The 19,448-nt window shown below is 46.7% G+C and overlaps 1 protein-coding gene across 5 annotated transcripts in view; it reads left to right on the forward strand.

Moving 5' to 3' along the window:
- Positions 1–19,055, forward strand: part of ZBTB44 (zinc finger and BTB domain containing 44) — a 42,775-nt gene extending 23,720 nt beyond the window's left edge. For 2 of the 5 annotated variants that reach the window (XM_064173394.1, XM_064173393.1), the window contains 4 exons: positions 5,376–5,460; positions 11,243–11,406; positions 14,815–15,115; positions 18,406–19,055. In XM_064173394.1, coding sequence (XP_064029464.1) covers positions 5,376–5,460; positions 11,243–11,406; positions 14,815–15,115; positions 18,406–18,688 — 833 coding nt within the window. In that variant the 3' untranslated portion in view covers positions 18,689–19,055. The remainder of the gene's footprint in view (positions 1–5,375; positions 5,461–11,242; positions 11,407–14,814; positions 15,116–18,405) is intronic. The other 3 variants (XM_064173397.1, XM_064173395.1, XM_064173396.1) reach the window with 3 other exon arrangements.
- Positions 19,056–19,448: the final 393 nt, after the last annotated feature.

A 19,448-nucleotide genomic window follows, 5' to 3' on the forward strand; every position in this document is an offset into this window, starting at 1 on the left:
TGTAGTGACAGGATAGGGGACAACGGCTTTGAGCTGGAAGAGGGGAGAATGAAAGTGAGGATTAGGAGGGAATTTCCTAGAGTGAGGGTGGGGAAACACTGGAACAGGTTGCCCAGGGAGGCTGTGGATGTCCCTCCCTGGAGGTGTTCAGAGCCAACTTGGATGAGGCCTTGAGGCCTGTACTAGTGGGAGGTGTCCCTGCCCATGGCAGGGAAGCTGGAACTAGATGATTTTTAAGGTCTCTTCCCACCCAAACTGTTCTGAGAATCTGAACTCCCTTCTACCTCACTTTCTTGTCTGGGAAAATGAATTCTGTCTGTGTTAGAGTCACAAGGCATGATCAGAGCTGAGAGCAGCTCCAGGTCTGAAAGCCACAGAGGGATGGAATGGTGCTTTGCATCAGACATGAAACCTTGTGTAATTATGAGAGAGCCTTTGTGTAAGATGGCCCAAATGAGTGGTGGAGCTCTCCTCATCTCAGTGCCCCAGACGAGAACAAAACCACACAGTCCTCTTACTGAGAATCTTTCCATGTCTGTGGCATTTGGCTCTCAAGTTGCTTCTTCAAGTGCTGCCAGTTGCTGAGAGAAACCTTTTTCTTTTCCATGAAAGCCAATCTGAAGTCAGTTTTGGGTTCTCCTAACAGGCTGTTGTTTGCTAATAGGTAATACTTAAAGGTTACTATAACAGTCCTCTTTGCTCAGGATGCCTTGGATGGCTTTCAGTCAGTCAGAAGATAGAAGTTTTGTAGCCTTTCTAGTCTGATTACCAACATTTTCCCCAAGTCAGCTGTTTTTCTTTCAGTTAAGTGGCTTGACCTGCACTCAGCTGAGTTTATTTACTGAAAGATACTTGATGAAGCCTGTTTTGTTTGAGGATGGTGAGAGTGGCAAACGTGCTGCTCTCCTTCATTCAGATGCTCTGTGCTTCAGTTAATTAGATAAACTGCAGTAAAATAAATACTTGGAGCCCAGCAGACTGCATTATTTGTTTGGTTTGGTCAGCCTGATGCTGGACCTTTGGGTAAAAAACCTGCCTGAATGGCCAAGCCCAAAGAGTGAATGGGAATGGAGATAACTTCAGATAGCAGCCAGTCACAAGAGGTGCTCCCCAGGGCTCAGTGCTGGAACCAGTTCTCTTTGGTACCTTTATCAATGATCTGGGTGGAGGGATCGAGACACCCTCAGTAAGTTTGCAGATGACACCAAATAGGATGGCTGGAGGGACCTGGACAGGCTGGATCTATGGGCCAAGGCCAATTGTGTGAGGTTCAGCAAGGACAAGTGCCAGGTCCTGCAGCTGAGTCACAGCAACCCCATGAACCCTCCAGGCTGGGGACAGAGTGGCTGGAGACTGCCCAGCAGAGAAAGACCTGGCAGTTGTTGGTCAGCAGCCAGCTGAAGATGAGCCAGTGTGTGCCCAGGTGGCCAAGAAGGCCACTAACGTCCTGGCTTGGATCAGCAATAGTGTGAGCAGCAGGAGCAGGGCAGTGAGTGGCCTCCTCTGCTGGGCACTGGTGAGGCCACACCTGGAGTACTGAGTTCTGTTTTGAGACTCTCATTGCAAGGACATCAAGGGACTGGACCATGTCCAGAGAAGAGCAACAAAGCTGGTGAAGGGTCTGGAGAACAGGGCTGGGGAGCAGCAGCTGAGGAGCTTAGTTTAATCTTTTTTTCAGTCTGCAGAAAAGGAGACTGAGTGGAGACCTTCTGGCCCTCTGCAGCTGCCTGAAAAGAGGTTGAGGCCAGGTGGGGTTTGGTTTCTTCTCCCAAGGAACAAGTGGTAGGACAAGAGGAAATGGCCTCAAGTTGCACCAGGGGGAGGCTTAGGGTAGACATTAAAAGAAACTCCTTCACTGAAAGGGTTCTCAAACCTTGAACTAAGCTGATAAGGGATGTGGTTGAATCCCCATCTCTGGAGGCAATTAAAAGCCACAGAGATGCAATGCTGAGGGCCACAGTTTAAGACCAGGCTTGACAGAGTTGATAATGGTTGGACTCAAGGATCTTAAAGGTCTTTTCCAACCAAACTGATTCTCTGCTTCTCTCATCTCTTCTTTACCATCAGCCTGTTCAAGCACTCAAGTAATACAAAAAAGAAATGAAGACATTTTGCATTTACCCCATCCTGCAAGGCTTGATGTTGTTGAGTTTGTTCAAAGCTCTCATGTTGACATTTGAGATGGTATGAAGATGTTTCATTTACTGAAGAGGCTCTTTCCCTTCTCTGAGAAGCAGACTTCAAGTGGAAATGTAAATCTTTAAACATAGTTTAACCAAAAGAAGGCAAAGTTTAAACACTCCAAGGCACAGTTTGTTTGCTGGGCAGCCTCCAGGAGAAGTGGCCCTTATTCAGCAGCAGCTTTAGTTTGACTCAAGTTTGATCTCACTATAGGAGGAGCTTCAGAGAGGTCTCACCATGACCATGTGGTAAGAGATGCAGATTATTTCATTGTCATAATTGCACCATCAATAGAAGTAGATATAATGATTAAGGGGAGTTTAAAATAGCATGGCAAGTGAAAGAGGAAGTTTTACCTGCTATAAATACCATCCCCAAGCAGCTTTAAAGAGCAAACTGGGTCCCTGCCCATGGCAGGGGGGTTGTAATTAGATGATCTTTAAGGTCTCTTCCAACCCAAACCATTCTGTGAACCTATGAAGACTTAAACCAGAGAGCAGACAAACTTGCTAGGCCAAAGTCTTCACAGTCCCAATCTGTTCTTTGCTGTGCTTGTGTTTGAATTCCTGTTGAGCTGTCTTTGCACAGACTGAGTTGGGGTTATTCAGTCTGGAGAAGAGAAGGCTCTGAGGTGACCTTTTTGTGGCCTTCCAATATCTGAAAGGGGCTACAAGAAAGCTGAAGAGGGACATTTTAAGATGTCAGGTAGTAATAGCCCTGGGGGGAATGGAGCAAAACCAGAAGTGGGTAGATTCAGATTGGATGTTAGGAAGAAGTAGTTCACCGTGAGGGAGGTGGTGGAAGCCTCATCCCTGGAGGTTTTTAAGACCAGGCTGCATGTGGCTCTAGTGTGAGGTGTCCCTGCCCATGGCAGGGGGGTTGGAACTGGATGATCTTTGAGGTCACCTCCACCCTTGATAATTCTGTGAACTTTAACTGGCCTCAGAGTTGTTTTGATTCATGTTTTGCTATAAAGAGAAGCAGTGCTCTTGTTTTTTATAGCACAGGTCACATCTACCTAGTACGAGAGGGCACTCTCTGTAGCTAGAAAGCACTTTTTACCTCCCAAAGATGAATTTCCTAATGTAGTCACAGAAGAACAGTAAGTGGAGACAGCAAGATGTGTTCAAGCACAGCTTTCTCTTCCCTGAATGTATTTTCCTCCTATAATTGCATATATTTATCTCAGTGTTTTATAGTGCCTTTATAATGGCATTCCTGCCTCTCCCTCTGATACTGCTAAAGCTCTTATTCACTCTTTGGGCAATTTCAAGAATTGTTCATTTGCAATTTATTATATTTGGAAGCACTTTGTACTCCAGGAGGAGATGTGAAGCAGGGCCTTGATAAATAAGTCATTAGGGTTACAACAATAGCTGTCTCTGAGAGGAGATGTTCATAACTCATTAACACTGCTGCTATTTGAGGGGTGAAGTCATAAAATTAAACCAGAGCAACTGGGCCTAATTTTCAGTGGAGTGTTTCCTGATATGGGATGAGCTTTGGTGTTTTGGGAGAGTTGCTTGGTTTTCCAAACTCAAGTTGTAAGCTTGGAGTAAAATCAGCCTGTGTTCTGTAGTGGTCTTTTGAAACTGCTGGAGGTGTAAGTTCCCTCCCATCACTGGCACCTTAACGTTGAGTCGTGCTGAGACAATCTTTCACTTCACTAAGGTTTGTTCTTCACAGGGGCAGCCACTTTACTCTGGTGAGACCTCACCTGGAGCTCTGTGTCCACTTCTTGAGCACTCAACACAGGAAGGACATGGGCCTGATGTACTGGGTCCAGAGGAGGCCAAGCAGATGATCAGAGGGCTGGAGTTGGGCTGTGCAGCCTGGAGAAGAGAAGGCTCTGGGGAAAGACTTTAGTGCAGCCCTCCAGTACCTAAAGGTACTACAAGAGAGCTGGAGAGGGACTTCTGACAAAAGCTTGAAGTGACAGGATGAGGGACAGTGGTTTTGAGCTGGAAGAGAGAAGATTGAGTCTGGAGCTTAGGAAGAAATTCCTTACCACTGGAACAGGTTGCCCAGGGAGGTTGTGGGTGGCCCCTCCCTGAAGGTGTTCAAAGCCAGGATGGATGGAGCCATGAGCAAACTGGAGGTGTCCCTGTCCACAGCAGTGGGGTTGGAACTGAATGGTCTTAAAGGCCCTTTCCATCCCAAACTATTCTATGAATCTGGGCACAGTTCAATCATCAATTTTTTTGTCATCTTCAGTAGACATCACCAGAGGAGGAGGAGGAGGAGGCGGGAGCGTGAAGTGATCCAGTCTGCTCTCTGCCCTCAGCATAAAGAGGGGACAAAAAGTGATTTATCTAAATGCTCACACATAACCAAACAGAGGAATTTTTCATTAAGGGGTCAGGTTGGCAGGAAATGGGCACCAGCTCCATCTTGATACTGCACTGCCCAGTTCCTTCCCTCTTGCAGTGACCTGGCCAGAATAACCTCACTTAACACACCTGAACCGAGGACTGAACACTCAGCTGCAAGCAGTGCTTAAGCAAACCTCTCTGAGCAGCAGCCACATGAGGTGATGGAGGTTGTAGCTTTGGTTTAGTGCTGCTTTTACTTTGAAATCTGTCTCCAAACCCTACTCAGGCTGCATTTGTTTAAATGCTGATGTGCTGAACAAAGCTCTGCTGTGGTTTTCTGTGTCTCTTTTGTGTTGCATTTCTGATTTCTCAGAGGGCTCTTCCTCTCTCAGCACCTTATCAATAAATGAAGAGATTATCAACAAATATATATATGTGTGTATATATATATCTATATGGAATCTTTGGAGCACAGAAGCAATGTAGTGTAGCAGGATTTAAGTCTTTATTGCTGGAGAAGTGTTGAAAATTGATGAACTACTCCCTTTAGGCAAAGGTAATATTTACTGTGTTAACTACTGGATGGCTTTTTGAAGCTCTGCCTGTATATAACATAGCTTCTTTCCATTTTCTAGGTGTGCCAATTCACCCTTTATTGAGTTGTTGTCCATTTAGCAGATAATCTGTGCAGAGGAGAAGCTGAGTTGGAACACTTCTGCGCTCTCCAAACGACTTCCCCAGGACAATTGCAGTATCTTAGCAGCCAGGAAGCAACAACTCTCAGAGATCTGGGGAAGCAACTTTATGTGCCTTTACCTGCCCCCCTCAACCCTCAATGAGCATTTGTTTGCATTAAACTGCTCTTTCTTTTTCTTTGCCTAGGCTCTATAGATGAGGGGGTTACAGAGGGATTGCCCACACTCCAAAGTACCTCTGGCACTAACGCTCATGCAGATGATGATGATCGGTATGTACCACTGCAGCAAGTGCTGTGCTGTAATTAACCCCCCCCCCCCCAGCCTTAATGCCTGAATTTTTAGCTCTTTGTACATCTCCTTCTCTGCCTTGATCAAAGTACAGTCAGTGCCTGAAGGTTCAGATGCTCCAGAAGAATGTAGGTGATGAAAAGTCAGAATTTGCTTACTTGTTGCTTTTCATTTGCTGTCGTTTTCCAGGCAGCACTGGTGAAGAAATCTGCTGCTGGTTTTGCTGTTTCTTCATCACTGCTCTTTAATTAAGAAATAATAAGAATACCTTTGCTGTGAAGCAGGTGTGATGGTTGCATGCATGATAAAGTTGACCTAAAGCCACCAAAAAAAGTCTTTAGAGTGAGGGTGGGGAGACACTGACACAGGTTATCCAAGGAGGTTGTGGATGCTCCAACCCTGAAGATGATCAAAGCCAGGATGGGTGAGGCCTTGAGCAACCTGGGCTAGTGGGAGGTGTCCCTGCCCATGGCAGGGGGGTTGGAACTGGATGAGCTTTAAGGTTCCTTCCAACCCAAACTATTCTATGGATCTCTGAAAAGCAACAGAGTGAAAACAAGTGCCTGGACTTGGCTTCCTCAGACATTGCAGTTGCCATAAACCACCCAGCAGCCTTAAATCTTTTCTCCCAAACTTTCTGTCTGTAGCTTCTTACTGTGTGTCACCTACTGTAAATATTTAGCAGCCTTTTGCTGCACTGAAATGAGTGATTTATTAAGAGAATCCCTTATAAGGAGGGCTGGAGGGAGAAGGCTGAGCTAAAACGAGTCTGTTTGGTCAAAGACACATTGCAGTTCTGTTAGAACAAAGTAATCTACCTGCAGTTGGCACAGGAGGGTACACAGAGCTAGTTTGACTTTGATTTCTTTGCTTTGGTGGTGTCTTAAGTATTGACAAGGTCACTTTTGCACAGCTTTTTGTTAGACAAGTTGGGTCCAAGGAGAAGTGGGAACCTTTGGGAGCTGCTCCAGAAACTGTCAAGTGAAAATCCCTATGGAGATAACTATGGAGAGCTGCACTCTTGATAGCTCACAGAATCTTCCCTGCCACTTCCATCTCAAACCTGCCCTGTTGTAGGATTAAATCTGAAGGGAAAATAACTACCTAGATAAGACTTATTTTTTTGGCATGACACCAGAATATTTGCTCTTTCTGCTACCAAACCTCAGTATAAACATCATAACCCAGCACTTCAGGTGTGGATTGACAGTAGGAGCATGTTAGAAGGAATCCAAGTTTCAAAGCTGTAGCTCTAAAGTCAAGGAGCATTCATATTTTCAGCAGTGAATTATGCCAGAAATGCAGAGCTTCAGCACCATCTGAAGCAGGGAAGCTTCAAAATATACAGAATCCTTTAAACACACTGAAAATTCCCACCAAAAGATCTCCTACATGTAGAGAAGGAAAGAATTTGCCTTAGTTTGTGCTCAGGTTGGAAAATAATTAGTCTCAGAGTAACAGGATTTGCACATTTGTTTATATAGCAATGAGGGAGCTGACAGTTAGGGGAATTTATAATGATTTTAGACTCCAGAACTAACATGTTCTACCAAGTGATTTATTTGATCAGTTCAAATAAAAGTGCCAAGACTGCTTGAATCACTTCAGTGTGTAAAGTGCAGCTTGCAAGTGGTGGGAAGTTTTCTTTGACACACTGGTCTGTATGTGCCTGCCAGGATGGGACAGTTCTGACATGGTGTGACAACCCTTCAAGCCCTGGAGTTTTAAATCCTCGTTTCAGGCACAGGGTGGGCACAACAGCAGATAAATGTGGCTTGCCACTCACTGTGGGAATACAGTTTTGGGTGCTAATACAGAATTATTAATCAAATGAAATGTTAAGACATGAGACACTACAACAAGTTGCCCAGGGAGGTGGTGGATGCCCTTCCCTGGAGGTGTTCAAGGTCCTGAGCAAGCTGGTCTAGCGGAAGGTGTCACTGCCCATGGCAGAAGATTGGAGCTGGATGATCTTTAAGATCCCTTCCAACCCAAACTATTCTGTGAATCTATAAATCATTCATTTGTCCTCCTCTGTAATTAGTGTTTCATAACCAGCTGGTCATGTGTATTTTTTGTCAGCTTAAGAGGCAGGCAGGAATCTCTGTAGTGTTAAAACTACTGCTTCAGAGCAGTCTCATCTCTCCTTTCTCTGCTGCTTCACACTTGGGTAGGAACACACTTTTCTGGCCTAGATCTGTAATTCAGCCATGGCTCAGTTCATGACTGCACTAAAAAAAACCCAAAGAGTTGTAAAGGCTCTGTTGTAAAAGATGTCTCTGATCCCCTTTTCTGAAGCAATAGTTATTTACAAACAGAGAACAAATCTGAGCAGTTTGGCATCCTCATTTGTCAGTTCAGTTCTACACAGTTAGCTATGAACATAATCATGGTGAGAAGAAGGGAAAATTGCAAGGAGAATCTTTCAGTGCTCCAGTAAAAACATTTTAAAGCTCTCTTTTTATCTGGCTGTTAGAGAAATTCTCTGAGATGTTAGACAAATCTCAACTGTTAAATGCCACATTTAGCCCAAACTGCAAGTCATGGCAAGCAGGGTGTATGTGAGGAAAAAAAAGAAGCAGGGCAGAGAAAACAGAGCTGTGTTTCAAATGGGATTTCCTCCCTGTACTGGGGGACACAGTTTATGTCACCAGTAGGTTTTTCAGCTTGCTTGTGCTGCATGGATGGAGAGGAACATTCTAGTCACTAGCAGCTGGAGAGCTCCTCATCTCCTTTTCATCTGCTTTGAGCAGCCTTTCTCATCATGAAGATTTTATGTAGAGTTCAAACAAACTCAATTTCTTCTAGGAAGGTAGTCCCCATCACACTTCTTTCTGTTTCAGTTTGCTTTCACCAGGACAGGCCTTGAGGATGAGCTAGGCTGAGACAGCTGGAAAGAAAAGGAGAGCTGTGGCTCCACATTTCTCCACTAGTTTCAGTGTCTCCCTAAAGAGTTCTAGGAGCACAATGCACATTTGCCTCTTCACAGTCTCTTAGTGCAGGAGTGGGGGAGGACAGACTTAAGAAGGATGTTACCAGAAGTTTCTTAGAAAGAAACATGAAAACAGCAGGTGAGACCCAAACCAGAACTCTGTATGGACTTAGAGGGAATGGATTGAAGCTTGAACAGGGCAGATTTAGACTGGAGATTAGAAAGAAATCCTTTCCATTGAGGGTGAGGAGACATTGAAAGAGGTTGCCCAGGGAGGTTGTGAATGGCCCTTCTCTGGAGGTGTTCAAGACCAAGCTGAAGGTCTTGTTGCAGTCTGGGCTAGTGTGAGGTGTTCCTGTCCCTGGCAGTGGGGCTGGAAGTAGAAGATCTTTAAGATCCTTTCTAACCCAACCCATTCTATGACTCTATGAAGTTAAATGGTGCAAAACCAAATTGTGCTCCTTACTTGAGCACACCACACATGTGTCTTTATGTTCATCTGCATTTATTTCTTTATGGGCTAACAGACCCAGCTGTTTGTCAGTGGAATTTTCATTGATAAAGTGCTAAGTGTTCTGGTCAGACTAAGTCCAGAGACAACATCCATGCATCCACATCCAGCTAGACCAAAATCTGTTCTTTCTCTAATGATCTGCTCGGGAAGAGGAACAGGAGTGCCAGGGACTGGCAGGAATTTGGTTAGACAAATCAGAACCTGTGTGTAGCAACACCTTTCTTTGCATTTGGTGAGCCAGCCCCTGGCTCTTTTGGACCTGCCGGGCCCAGGATATGAGCTGCTAACTTCCCTCTTGCAAATACTCCCTTTAGCAAAGATCACCAAGTTTGGCAGCATCTGTCTTTTCCAGAGCTCTCTGCCACCCTGCTGTGCATAAAAAAGATGTGAAGGACAATAAAATTTCTTCCTTAGAGCCAATATGATTGCAGTTCCACGTGAGATCAGAAATCGTTCTAGGGTTTAGAGGCAGACTGATGCTAAACTCTTGTGTCTGTGGAGGGGTACCTGGTGCTTCCAACTCTCACTTGCTTACAAGTGAAACTTTGGCCAGCAAGACCCTCAGAATTCAGGTACACAGTTCCACAGTTGTCCTGGCATCCATTTTCAGAGCAGATCAAGACAGTTAAGGTATCAAAGTTAAGGAGATGGTCCTAGTTCTCGACCTCCTGTGCTGTGGGTGCTTGCATGAAGTATAGGAAAATGTGTTTGTGCAAAATGCTGCTTTCAAGTGAATGTGTGAAGCCCACAGACTCAGCCTAACCTTGAAACCAGCAATCTGGGCTGAGGATAGAAGCAGACCTGCAGCAGGGTGTGCTCAGTTAAGGAGACTTCCTGACTGTGTGCAACAGGAGACATCACTGTGCTTTATTTCTCAGACGTGACAGTTTGGCAGAATTAGAATTGCATTGTCCTGACTGTGCAGCATTCAGGGCCAGAGCAGTTCCCTGCTGCCAGTGAGGTCTGATCTGCCGTCAGGCTGTGAGCAAGCTGAAATGTCTTATTTCAACCCAAAGTACAGCCCTTAATGCTCAGGGAAGGGAAACCCCAGGTGAGTCCAAACTCCTGCTGTTGTTATGTTTGTACCAGCAGATCTGTTTTTCTTTCCCTGTGCCCTTTAGTGAAGTGAGTTCCTTGCCAGAGGACTTGGATTATAACGCTGCAGTTCGCTTAAAGAGTTTGCAGCTAGAGGCTGTGCAGGAGCAATTAGTCACTTGAAAATAAATCACTTTGGAAGTTAAATTGTTCCTTTATTACAGGCTTTGTGCTGCTTTTAAAACACAGCTGTTCTCATCGAGCTGACTGAATCAGACAGGGAGCAAATATTGAGTAATTAGGTTAATACTTTAAACGTAGAAATATGTAGTTGTAGATGCTGATGTTTGTTCATGGAACCTGGGTTGAAATGAAAGTGAATCAGCTTTAATTTCATTTCTAAATATCACTGAAGCTGTAAAATGCTCCTTTCCTATTTGCTCAGTTCTTCAAATCCTTCCTCAAGGGTCTGTTTGCTGGTTGTAAATCATTGCTAGGCTTGAGAAAATGCCTGTGCCCTGCAAAATACAGTTTGGTTTGCAGCTGCTGTGCTCAGACCTGGAACAGGCAGCCCAGGGAGGTGGTTGAGTCCTCATCCATGCAGGTGTTCAGAAGAGGCAGAGATGTGGTGCTGAGGGATGTGGTTTAGCACCAGCCTTGGCAGAGAATCAGAAATGTTTTGGTTGGAAAGGACCTTTAAGATGATCAAGACCAACCATTCTCTGTCTCTGCTAAACCATGCCACTGAGCACCACATCTCTGCCTCCCTGAAACCCCTCCAGAGTTGGGGATTCAAGCAGCTCCCTGGGGAGCCTGCTCTAGTGGTTGAGAACTCTTCCTGCATCCAGAGCTAGAGAATAGTTTGGCATGATGGTCTTACAAACCTTTTCCAACCAAAATGGTTCTAGGATTCTGTGGCTTGCTGTCCACAGAACCAGCAGTCCCTGGGGACATTCAAGATCAGACTCGATGTAGCCCTGGGCAGCCTGATGTAGTTGGAGGTTATCCCTGCTGACTGCAGGAGGGTTGGACAAGATGACCTTGGAAGGTCTCTTCTGACCCAATGCAACCTGTGACTCTGCTGTTCTCTGGTTCTGTGCAAAGTCAGAGACCAGCAGCCCCCAGATGCAGGTCATGAGGCAGGGCAGGAATAGAGATCCTGGGACACAGCAGGTTTTGCTTTCTCACCCCAATGTGTTCAAGGCTCAGGTTTCCACGGGCAAGGCTTTGTACTTTTTCTCCCTTTAGCTTGCTTGTAAATCAGTGAATCTTTTCTTTGTAGTTTGGAGAACGTTCAGTATCCCTACCAACTCTACATTGCTCCTTCTACCAGCAGCACAGAGAGACCCAGCCCAAATGGTCCAGACAGACCTTTTCAGTGTCCAACCTGTGGGGTCCGCTTCACTCGCATTCAGAACCTAAAACAACACATGCTTATCCACTCAGGTAAGAGCCATTCCCCTCTCCAGGAATTAACTCCTCTCTGGGCTCACAGCAAACTGTGCAGCAGCTAGAATAGTGCAGTTCTGGTTTTTAATCACCTGCCAAACACTTGAGAGTTGATTTCAGAAAGCTTGGGCTCGAGCTGTGTCTCACTGAAGGCTTGTTTTGATACATCAAACCTGACTGATAGCTCAGCTCCTGGATGATTAGGGTTTGTGTGGACTGAAAAATAGCTGATTGCCTAGAGCTCATCAGGATAATTCATCTTCAGGAGAAAGATTGGAGATGAAATAAAGTCTGCTTGGCTTTGTTACTGTGCTGAAGAAGTGATGTAGATTGAAATTCTTCCTCTCACTTGTTGCAGTTGTCTGCTGTGTTTTAGAGAGTCGTAGCCATCAAAGGCTATGCTTTATCTTGTGTCCTTGCTTTTGGATCTCAATTTGTGGAGGGGTGGCAGGACAACTGAATTGCTTTGCTAATCAATTTAGCTACCACAGGTAGCAAAAGGTTTGTGCAAATGCCTCCTGTGAGACCTCATCCCCAAATCATTTCATTCATTCATTTTGATTTCTGACCAAAGAATGAACTCCTAATGTCTTTGCTGTCAGTATTTATCAAGACTTGTCAGCATTATCTGGCCCAGCATTGACATTTTAGTGAGTGAAGGGAATATTAAAGGTTGATCACTTGCCTGGTGCTTCAGTCTCTCCTGGGTTGAGCACTTGCTTGATGGTTTGGCATAAGAAGGATGTAGACCTGTTGAGCTGGGAGTGTTCAGCCTGGAGAAGGCTCCAGGGGGCCTTAGAGCTGCTTTCCAGTACCTGAAGGGGTCCTACAGGAGGGCTGGTGAGGGCCTTTCCATAAGGGTGTCTAGTACAAGGAGTTTGAAGCTGAGGGAGAGCAGGGTTAGACTGGATCTTAGGAGGAAGTTCTTCAGTATGAGGGTGGTGAGACTCTGGCTGTCCAGGAAGGTTATGGATGCCTCCTCCTAGCTGAGTCTAGTTGAGAGGTGTCCCTGTCTGTGGCAATGAGTTCAGAGTATATGATCTCTAAGGTCCCTTCCAACCTGAGCCATTCTGTGATCCTGTGAGCTCAACTCTTACCTGCACACAGCTGCTGCACTGTGGGCATATCAGGTGTGAAATGATCCCAAGCTGGTGGCTAAAGTCTTCAGTGACAGCAGGCAGACAGGCTTCAGCAAAGCAGCTCTGGCCAAGCTGCCAACAGGCAACCCCTGGGCAGAGTTGAGAGAGCTCTGAATGGCTGGTTTGGAGTAATTAGCATGCAAAAGAAACTCCCCAACCTTGTCAGTGTTGGAAGTGTTTTCAAATAAGCAAAAGGACTGAAGAGATTTTCCTCAGCCTACCAGAGGAAATAGATGCCCTTGAACAGTACAAAAGCAGGAGCAGTCTGAGCTCCCCAAGACAATATCCCAGGATATTAACTTGTTTTCACATGCTTAATGAGGAGTTTTGGTGTAACCCTAACTACAGCTTGCTCTGCTTAAAAGCCCCAATTAAAAGTTCAGCTCCTGCTTTGAACTGAAGGAAGGCAGAGTGGAATTAACAGCCTGGGCTGATGAACATTCAGCCTTTAGGGGGGAGGAAAGAAAAGCCCTTTTTTTTTTCATTCCCTGACAGGCCTATTATGAATAGAGCTCCATATTCCAGAGTCTTGGCCTCCTGTTTGGATTTTCTACACTTTCTGCAGTTCAGGCTTCTCTTTATTAAGAGTGATTCACTCTCTTACGTTGCAGTAGTTGTGTTTGGGTGCGATTCCCTCTTCTCAGCCGCTCCAGCAGGGTTGCTTTTATCAGTGCCTGCAAGAAATGGAAAAGATGAGCTAGGGAGAGGATTTTGTTGGAATTAAAGAGAGGAAACGAGAGGCATGAAGCTGAAGTGTCTCAGAGAGCTGCCAGTCATGCAGAGCTGCTGAAGATTCTTGTACAGCAAGGTTCCCACGCGATATAAAGGCTGCTGCTTCGCCCTTTTATCGCCGCTCCTGCTGCAGTACAGGGGCAGCCTTGTGCTCGCAGTCCCCCTGCCAGAACCCTGCTCAGAGGCCAAAAGCAGCCAGCAAAAGACATTGCAATTAAGGCTGGGCTGATAATTGCATTGTTGGGAGCCAGTCTGGCACAAGAATCTGCAGAGATCAAAGGAGTTCAAAGATGGGTTGAGATCATGACTGCATTGGATACGTCTTGGCTGTGGCTCAGGATCTTAAGCCCTGGTGTAATCCACAGAGGCCTGCAGTTGGGGAGAGGATGTGTAAGCCTTACAAACAGGTTGTGTTCTGGGGTGTGCTGGCAGTCAGTTCTCATTGTTTAGCAGTGCTGGCATCATGGAATCATAGAATTGTTTCAGCTGGAAAAGCTCCCTAAGATCATTGAGTCCCACTGTGAACACTGCCATGGCCACTAAACCACGGCCCAGAGTGCCATGGCCACAGGTTTCTTCTTGAACACCCCCAGGGACAGAGACTCCACCACCTCCCTGGGCAGCCTGTGCCAATCCCTGACCACTCTGTCAGCATAGAAATTGTTCCTAATCTCCAACCTCAATCTCCCTAGCACAATTTCAGGACATTTCCTCTCCTTCTGTCACCTGAATGTAGAGAGAAGGCCAACCCCCACCTCACTCCAGCCTCCTTTCAGGGAGGGCAATGAGGTCTCCTCTCAGCTTGCTCTAAATTCTGAGCTCCAGATGAGCAGTTGGACTTGATGATCTCAAGGGTCTCTTCCAACCTCAACAGTTCTTGAGGGGCAACAGCTTTAAGCTAGAAGAGAGTAGCTTTAGACTGGAGATTAGGAAGAAATTCTTTCCAGTGAGGGTGGTGAGACACTGGCACAGGTCACTCAGGGAGCCTGTGGATGCTCCTTCCCTGTGGGTATTGAAGGGCAGGTTGGATGAGGCCTTGAGCAACCTGGGCTGGTGGGAGGCATGTTGGAACTGGATGATCTTTAAGATCCCTTCCAACTCAACCCATTCTGTCACTCTGTGAACCTCAACCCAATTCTCTACGTGCCATCTTGTTGTGGATCCTCCCTCCCTGGAGGTGTACAAGGCCAGGTTGGATGAGGCCTAGAGGGACTTGTTCTAGTGGGAGGTGTCCCTGCCTATGGCAGGGGCTTGGAACTGGCTGAGCTTTGAGGTCCCTTCCAACCTAAGCCATTCTATGATCTTAAAGCTAACCAGAGGACTCCCTCCTCGCCCAACTCCTCTCCATGCCTGCCCACACCTCCTCTCCTCACGCACTCAGCCATCAGGCAGCACTTTGCTGCCGCTTTTTCCCCCCCTGCCTCACTGATTTCTCACCCCAAATCCTGTTGCATTTTGGGAGGGAGAGGGGGAGGTGTTTGTTTTGTGTTTGTTTGGTTTGTTTTTTTCCCCCCTCTCTCTCTCTTCCCTGCAGGCATTAAACCCTTTCAGTGCGACCGCTGCGGGAAAAAGTTCACCCGAGCGTACTCTCTCAAGATGCACCGCCTGAAGCACGAAGGTAAACGCTGTTTCCGATGCCAGATATGTAGTGCCACTTTCACTTCCTTCGGGGAATATAAACACCACATGCGGGTTTCCCGGCACATAATCCGCAAGCCTCGGATTTACGAGTGCAAAACATGCGGCGCCATGTTCACCAACTCTGGGAATTTAATCGTGCACCTGAGGAGCTTGAACCATGAAGCGTCAGAGCTAGCAAACTACTTCCAGAGCAGGTGAGGTGCACAGCAAAAACCTAACAGGGAAACCTGCTTTTGCCCTTTTGCCCTTTCTTTTCCCCCATTTGCCCTTTCGTTTCTCCCCTTTTGCCCTTTCTTTTCCCCCATTTGCCCATTCGTTTCCCCCCTTTTGCCCTTTCTTTTCTCCCTTTTGGCCTTTCTTTTCCCCCCCTTTTGCCCTTTCTTTTCCTCCCCTTTTGCCCTTTCTTTTCCTCCCCTTTTGCCCTTTCTTTTCCTCCCCTTTTGCCCTTTCTTTTCCCCCCCTTTTGCCCTTTCTTTTCCCCCCTTTTGCCCTTTCTTTTCCCCCCCTTTTGCCCTTTCTTTTCCCCCCCTTTTGCCCTTTCTTTTCCCCCCTTTTGCCCTTTCTTTTCCTCCCCTTTTGCCCTTTCTTTTCCCCCCCTTTTTGCCCTTTCTTTTCCCCCCCTTTTGCCCTTTCTTTTCCCCCCTTTTGCCCTTTCTTTTCCCCCCTTTTGCCCTTTCTTTTCCCCCTTTTGCCCTTTCTTTTCCCCCCTTTTGCCCTTTCTTTCCCCCCCTTTTGCCCTTTCTTCCCCCCCCTTTTGCCCTTTCTTTTCCTCCCATTTTGCCCTTTCGTTTCCCCCCTATTGCCCTTTCTTTTCCTCCCATTTTGCCCTTTCATTTCCCCCCTATTGCCCTTTCATTTTCCCCCTTTTGCCCTTTCGTTTCCCCCCTTTTGCCCTTTCATTTCTCCCCTTTTGCCCTTTCTTTTTCCACTTTTTAGTTTTCTTCCCTTTTTTGTTTTCTTCTCTTTTTACTTTTCCTTTATTTTCCCCTTCCCCCTTTTCTTTTCCCTCACCCTTCCCCCTTTTCTTTTCCCTCTCCCTTTCCCTTTTCTCTTTTTCTCATCCTTTTTATTCCCTTTTGTTTTTTTCCTTCCCCCCTCCTTTTGTTCCCTAAATCATCCTTTCCTGCTTTCAGGGCAGCCTGCTGTGCCTCTCATCAGGTTGCCAACTAATTCCAGTTCAAAATTCATTCATTTGTGAGCCACTCTCTGTTTTCTTCTTCACTCTCTTTGTCCTGTTCTTTACAGTGAGGATGGTGAGACACTGGAACAGGTTGCCCACAGAGATTGTGGATGGTCCCCTCCCTGGAGGTGTTCAAGGCCAGGCTGGATGAGGCCTTGAACAACCTGGGCTAGTGGAAGCTGTCCCTGCTCATGGCAGGGGGTTGGAACTGGATGATCTTTAAGGTCCCTTCCATCCCAAACCGTTCTGTGAAAGTCACTAAAGGCTACTAAAAAGGTTCTGAGGCAGGAGACTAAAGCAGTTTGCTCACTCTGAAAGAAATGTTTGTAACCATTGGAGTTGGAGCTAGAAAAGACAAAAATGGGTGAGGGAAACTGGAAGAAGGTCTAAAGTCTGTAGAGAGGGTGCAGCTTGGTGCAAATCATCTCTCTCCAGTGCAAAACCAATGTACTGTAAATGTTCCAGCACCTGCAGTCCCATCCCTCCTGATTTCTAGACATTGTGCTGTCTCCTTTACAAAACATTCCAGCACCTTCTCTTTGGTTATCTCAGAAGTGATGCAGGCTGGAGTGGGGGAGGGAAATAAATGAATTGCAAAACCAAGCAGAAAAGCAGTCCCAGCTTTTCAAGGCAATATTTTTTCCTTGGTGTCTGTGCCAAAAACTATAGTGAAAGCTCTTAAGGGATGGTGCCATGGCTGTGGTAAGCAACTCGTTGCCAGATTAAAGGATATGATTTTAGTTGTCTGTAGAACTTTTGAGTGTGAAATTTCAAACAGCAGCAGAGTTGGTGGTGAATTTGGGTTTGAAGCAGTGAGTGCTGCTGTCTCTTCAAGAGCTGCTGTGGAATGGATTAGCACAAAGCACACAGCCGTGCCCATGTGTGATCTGTGCCTGCTTGCCTCAAGTGCAGACTGAGCACGGCTGGTGCTACAAATGGGCAAGGCATTTGATGTGGCCTCTGTGCTGGGACTGCCAAGGAGTTGGGTAGATGTTGCTTGGATACACTCAGCCATCAGTTGGTAAGAGTTGAGGTCCAAAATGGACTGAAATGGGAAGGAAATGCAATTCCCTTCTCTTCAAGGTAGCGTCAGTGCTGTCAGCATCCCCAAACACCGCTGTGCTTTTGGCAGAGCCCTTGCTCCCTCACCTCACACTTCTGCTCACAGCCTGTCCACCCTGTCAGGAGTGCTGCTGCTGTGCTTTGGGTGGATTTTATCTCAGGCCTGGCACAGACCCACATCTCTGCCAGTGCTGAACTCGTTTTCCTGTCTATTTATAAAGACTGAGCATTCCCTTTTCTCAGTGAGGTTGTCAGTGCCATCTGATGTTCCAGACATTAACTTCCATTCTCATCAAGGTGCTAACAACCCAAACAATCAGATGTTGCTGTGTGGGTAGGAAATATGGATGCACAACCATGGGAAAGAAGAAATTCTCTCTGCCCTTCAACAGAGGCAGGTTGCAGTGCTCAGAATTAACTTTGGCCACAACAACCCCAAGCAGGCTGGGGACAGAGCGGCTGAGAGTAGCCAGGCAGAAAGAGACCAGGGGGTGCTGGTAGGTGGTAGCTGAACATGAGGCAGCAGTGTGCCCAGCTGGCCAAGACAGCCAGTGGCATCCTGGGCTGGCTCAGGAACAATGTGGCTAACAGGGCAAGTGAGGTTATTCTGCCCCTGTGCTCAGCACTGCTCAGGCCACACCTTGAGTGCTGTGTCCAGTCCTGGGCTCCTCAATTCAAGAGAGATGTAGAGGTGCTGGAAGGTGTCCAGAGAAGGACACCAAAGCTGGTGTCTGGAGCACAGCCCTGTGAGGAGAGGCTGAGGGAGCTGGGGGTGTGCAGCCTGGAGAAGAGGAGGCTTAGGACAGACCTCATTGCTGCCTACAACTACCTGCAGGGAGGCTCTAGCCAGGTGGGGTTGGGCTCTGCTGCCAGGCACCCAGCAACAGAGCACAGGGACACAGTCTGAAGTTGTGCAGGGGGAGGTCTAGGCTGGATGTTAGGAGGAAGTTCCTGGCAGAGAGAGTGATTGGCATTGGAATGGGCTGCCCAGGGAGGTGGTGGAGTGGCTGTGGCTGGAGGTGTTGAAGCCAAGGCTGGCTGGGGCACTTAGTGCCATGGTCTGGTTGATTGTCTGGGGCTGGGTGCTAGGTTGGGCTGGCTGAGCTTGGAGACCTCTCCCAACCTGGGTGATTCTCTGATCTTCAGAGCCACATGAAATGATTGTGCAATATGATGAAACTGCTGCCACTGATGTTTGTGTGAGAAATGACTTTTCTCTTCTATCCTTTGCCCCTCTTCTAGTGACTTCCTAGTACCGGACTACTTAAACCAGGAACAAGAAGAGACCCTCGGGCAATATGAGCTAGGGGAGCATGGCTTTGAGAGCAACTCTTCTGTCCAAATGCCTGTCATTTCACAGGTGTCGTCAACTCAGAATTGTGAAAGCACTTTCCCCTTGGGGTCTCTGGGTGGGTTGGCAGAGAAGGAAGAAGATGTGCCAGAGCAGCCAAAGACTAACACCCCTGCCGAGGCAGCCGCAGGTGACCCTCCGAAAACGGAGCTGTCGTCTATTACTATTGAGTAATCCATGGGTTTGGTTTCCTTTTCTTTTTGTTCTTTGGAAAGTGCCTGTGTTTGGTCCTGTACATTGTAATTTAATTTTTTTTTTTTACAAAAAAATGAAAAAAAGAAAAAGAAGAAAGAAAAAGAAAACCCCAAGTGGGGAGAATTTTCCCTTTTTACTTTGTAAGCTACGCTTTAAAGAGGAAACTGCAACAGATGTTACATTATTTTTCGTGACTGAATGATCACTTCTGTGAAAATATTTAAGACTGAATGCACAAAAAAACAAAAAAGATCTTGTCAGAACGTGGTGGAAGCTGTGATGCACTTCTAAAGGAGAACACCTGATGTAACTATTTCTTCTTCCACAGTTAAAGCAGCTCAAGGGTGTTGTTTGTTTGTCCGTTTGTTTTTCTCGCTTCTTGCAGAGCCTCTGGTTAAGGGAAAGGAATCAGAGGGAACCTCTTCAAAAATGACAAACAAAAGGAGGCATTGGGGAATTGTTATGGAGCGGTTTGGAGTGGATGCTTTGATCTTCTGCAGTAAAAAAATTCCCCCAAATCCCCCTCTCCCTCCCCCAGAAAGAAAAGGCACTTCCTAGCCGCGTGCCTGCGCTTCTCAGGGTGCTTGCTGTCACCCTGTGCTTGGAGGTGGGGAGCATCTGTGAAGTGAACAGCCACACTCTTGGAAACACTGCCCCTTTTCATCTCAGATGAAGCCCTTTGGACAGCCCAAGTGAGGGCACTCCAGGTGTTCCTCCTTCTTGTGTTGCTGCTTCATCA

Source organism: Pogoniulus pusillus, chromosome 38, assembly GCF_015220805.1.
Source record: "Pogoniulus pusillus isolate bPogPus1 chromosome 38, bPogPus1.pri, whole genome shotgun sequence".
Taxonomy (NCBI): Eukaryota; Metazoa; Chordata; class Aves; order Piciformes; family Lybiidae; genus Pogoniulus; species Pogoniulus pusillus.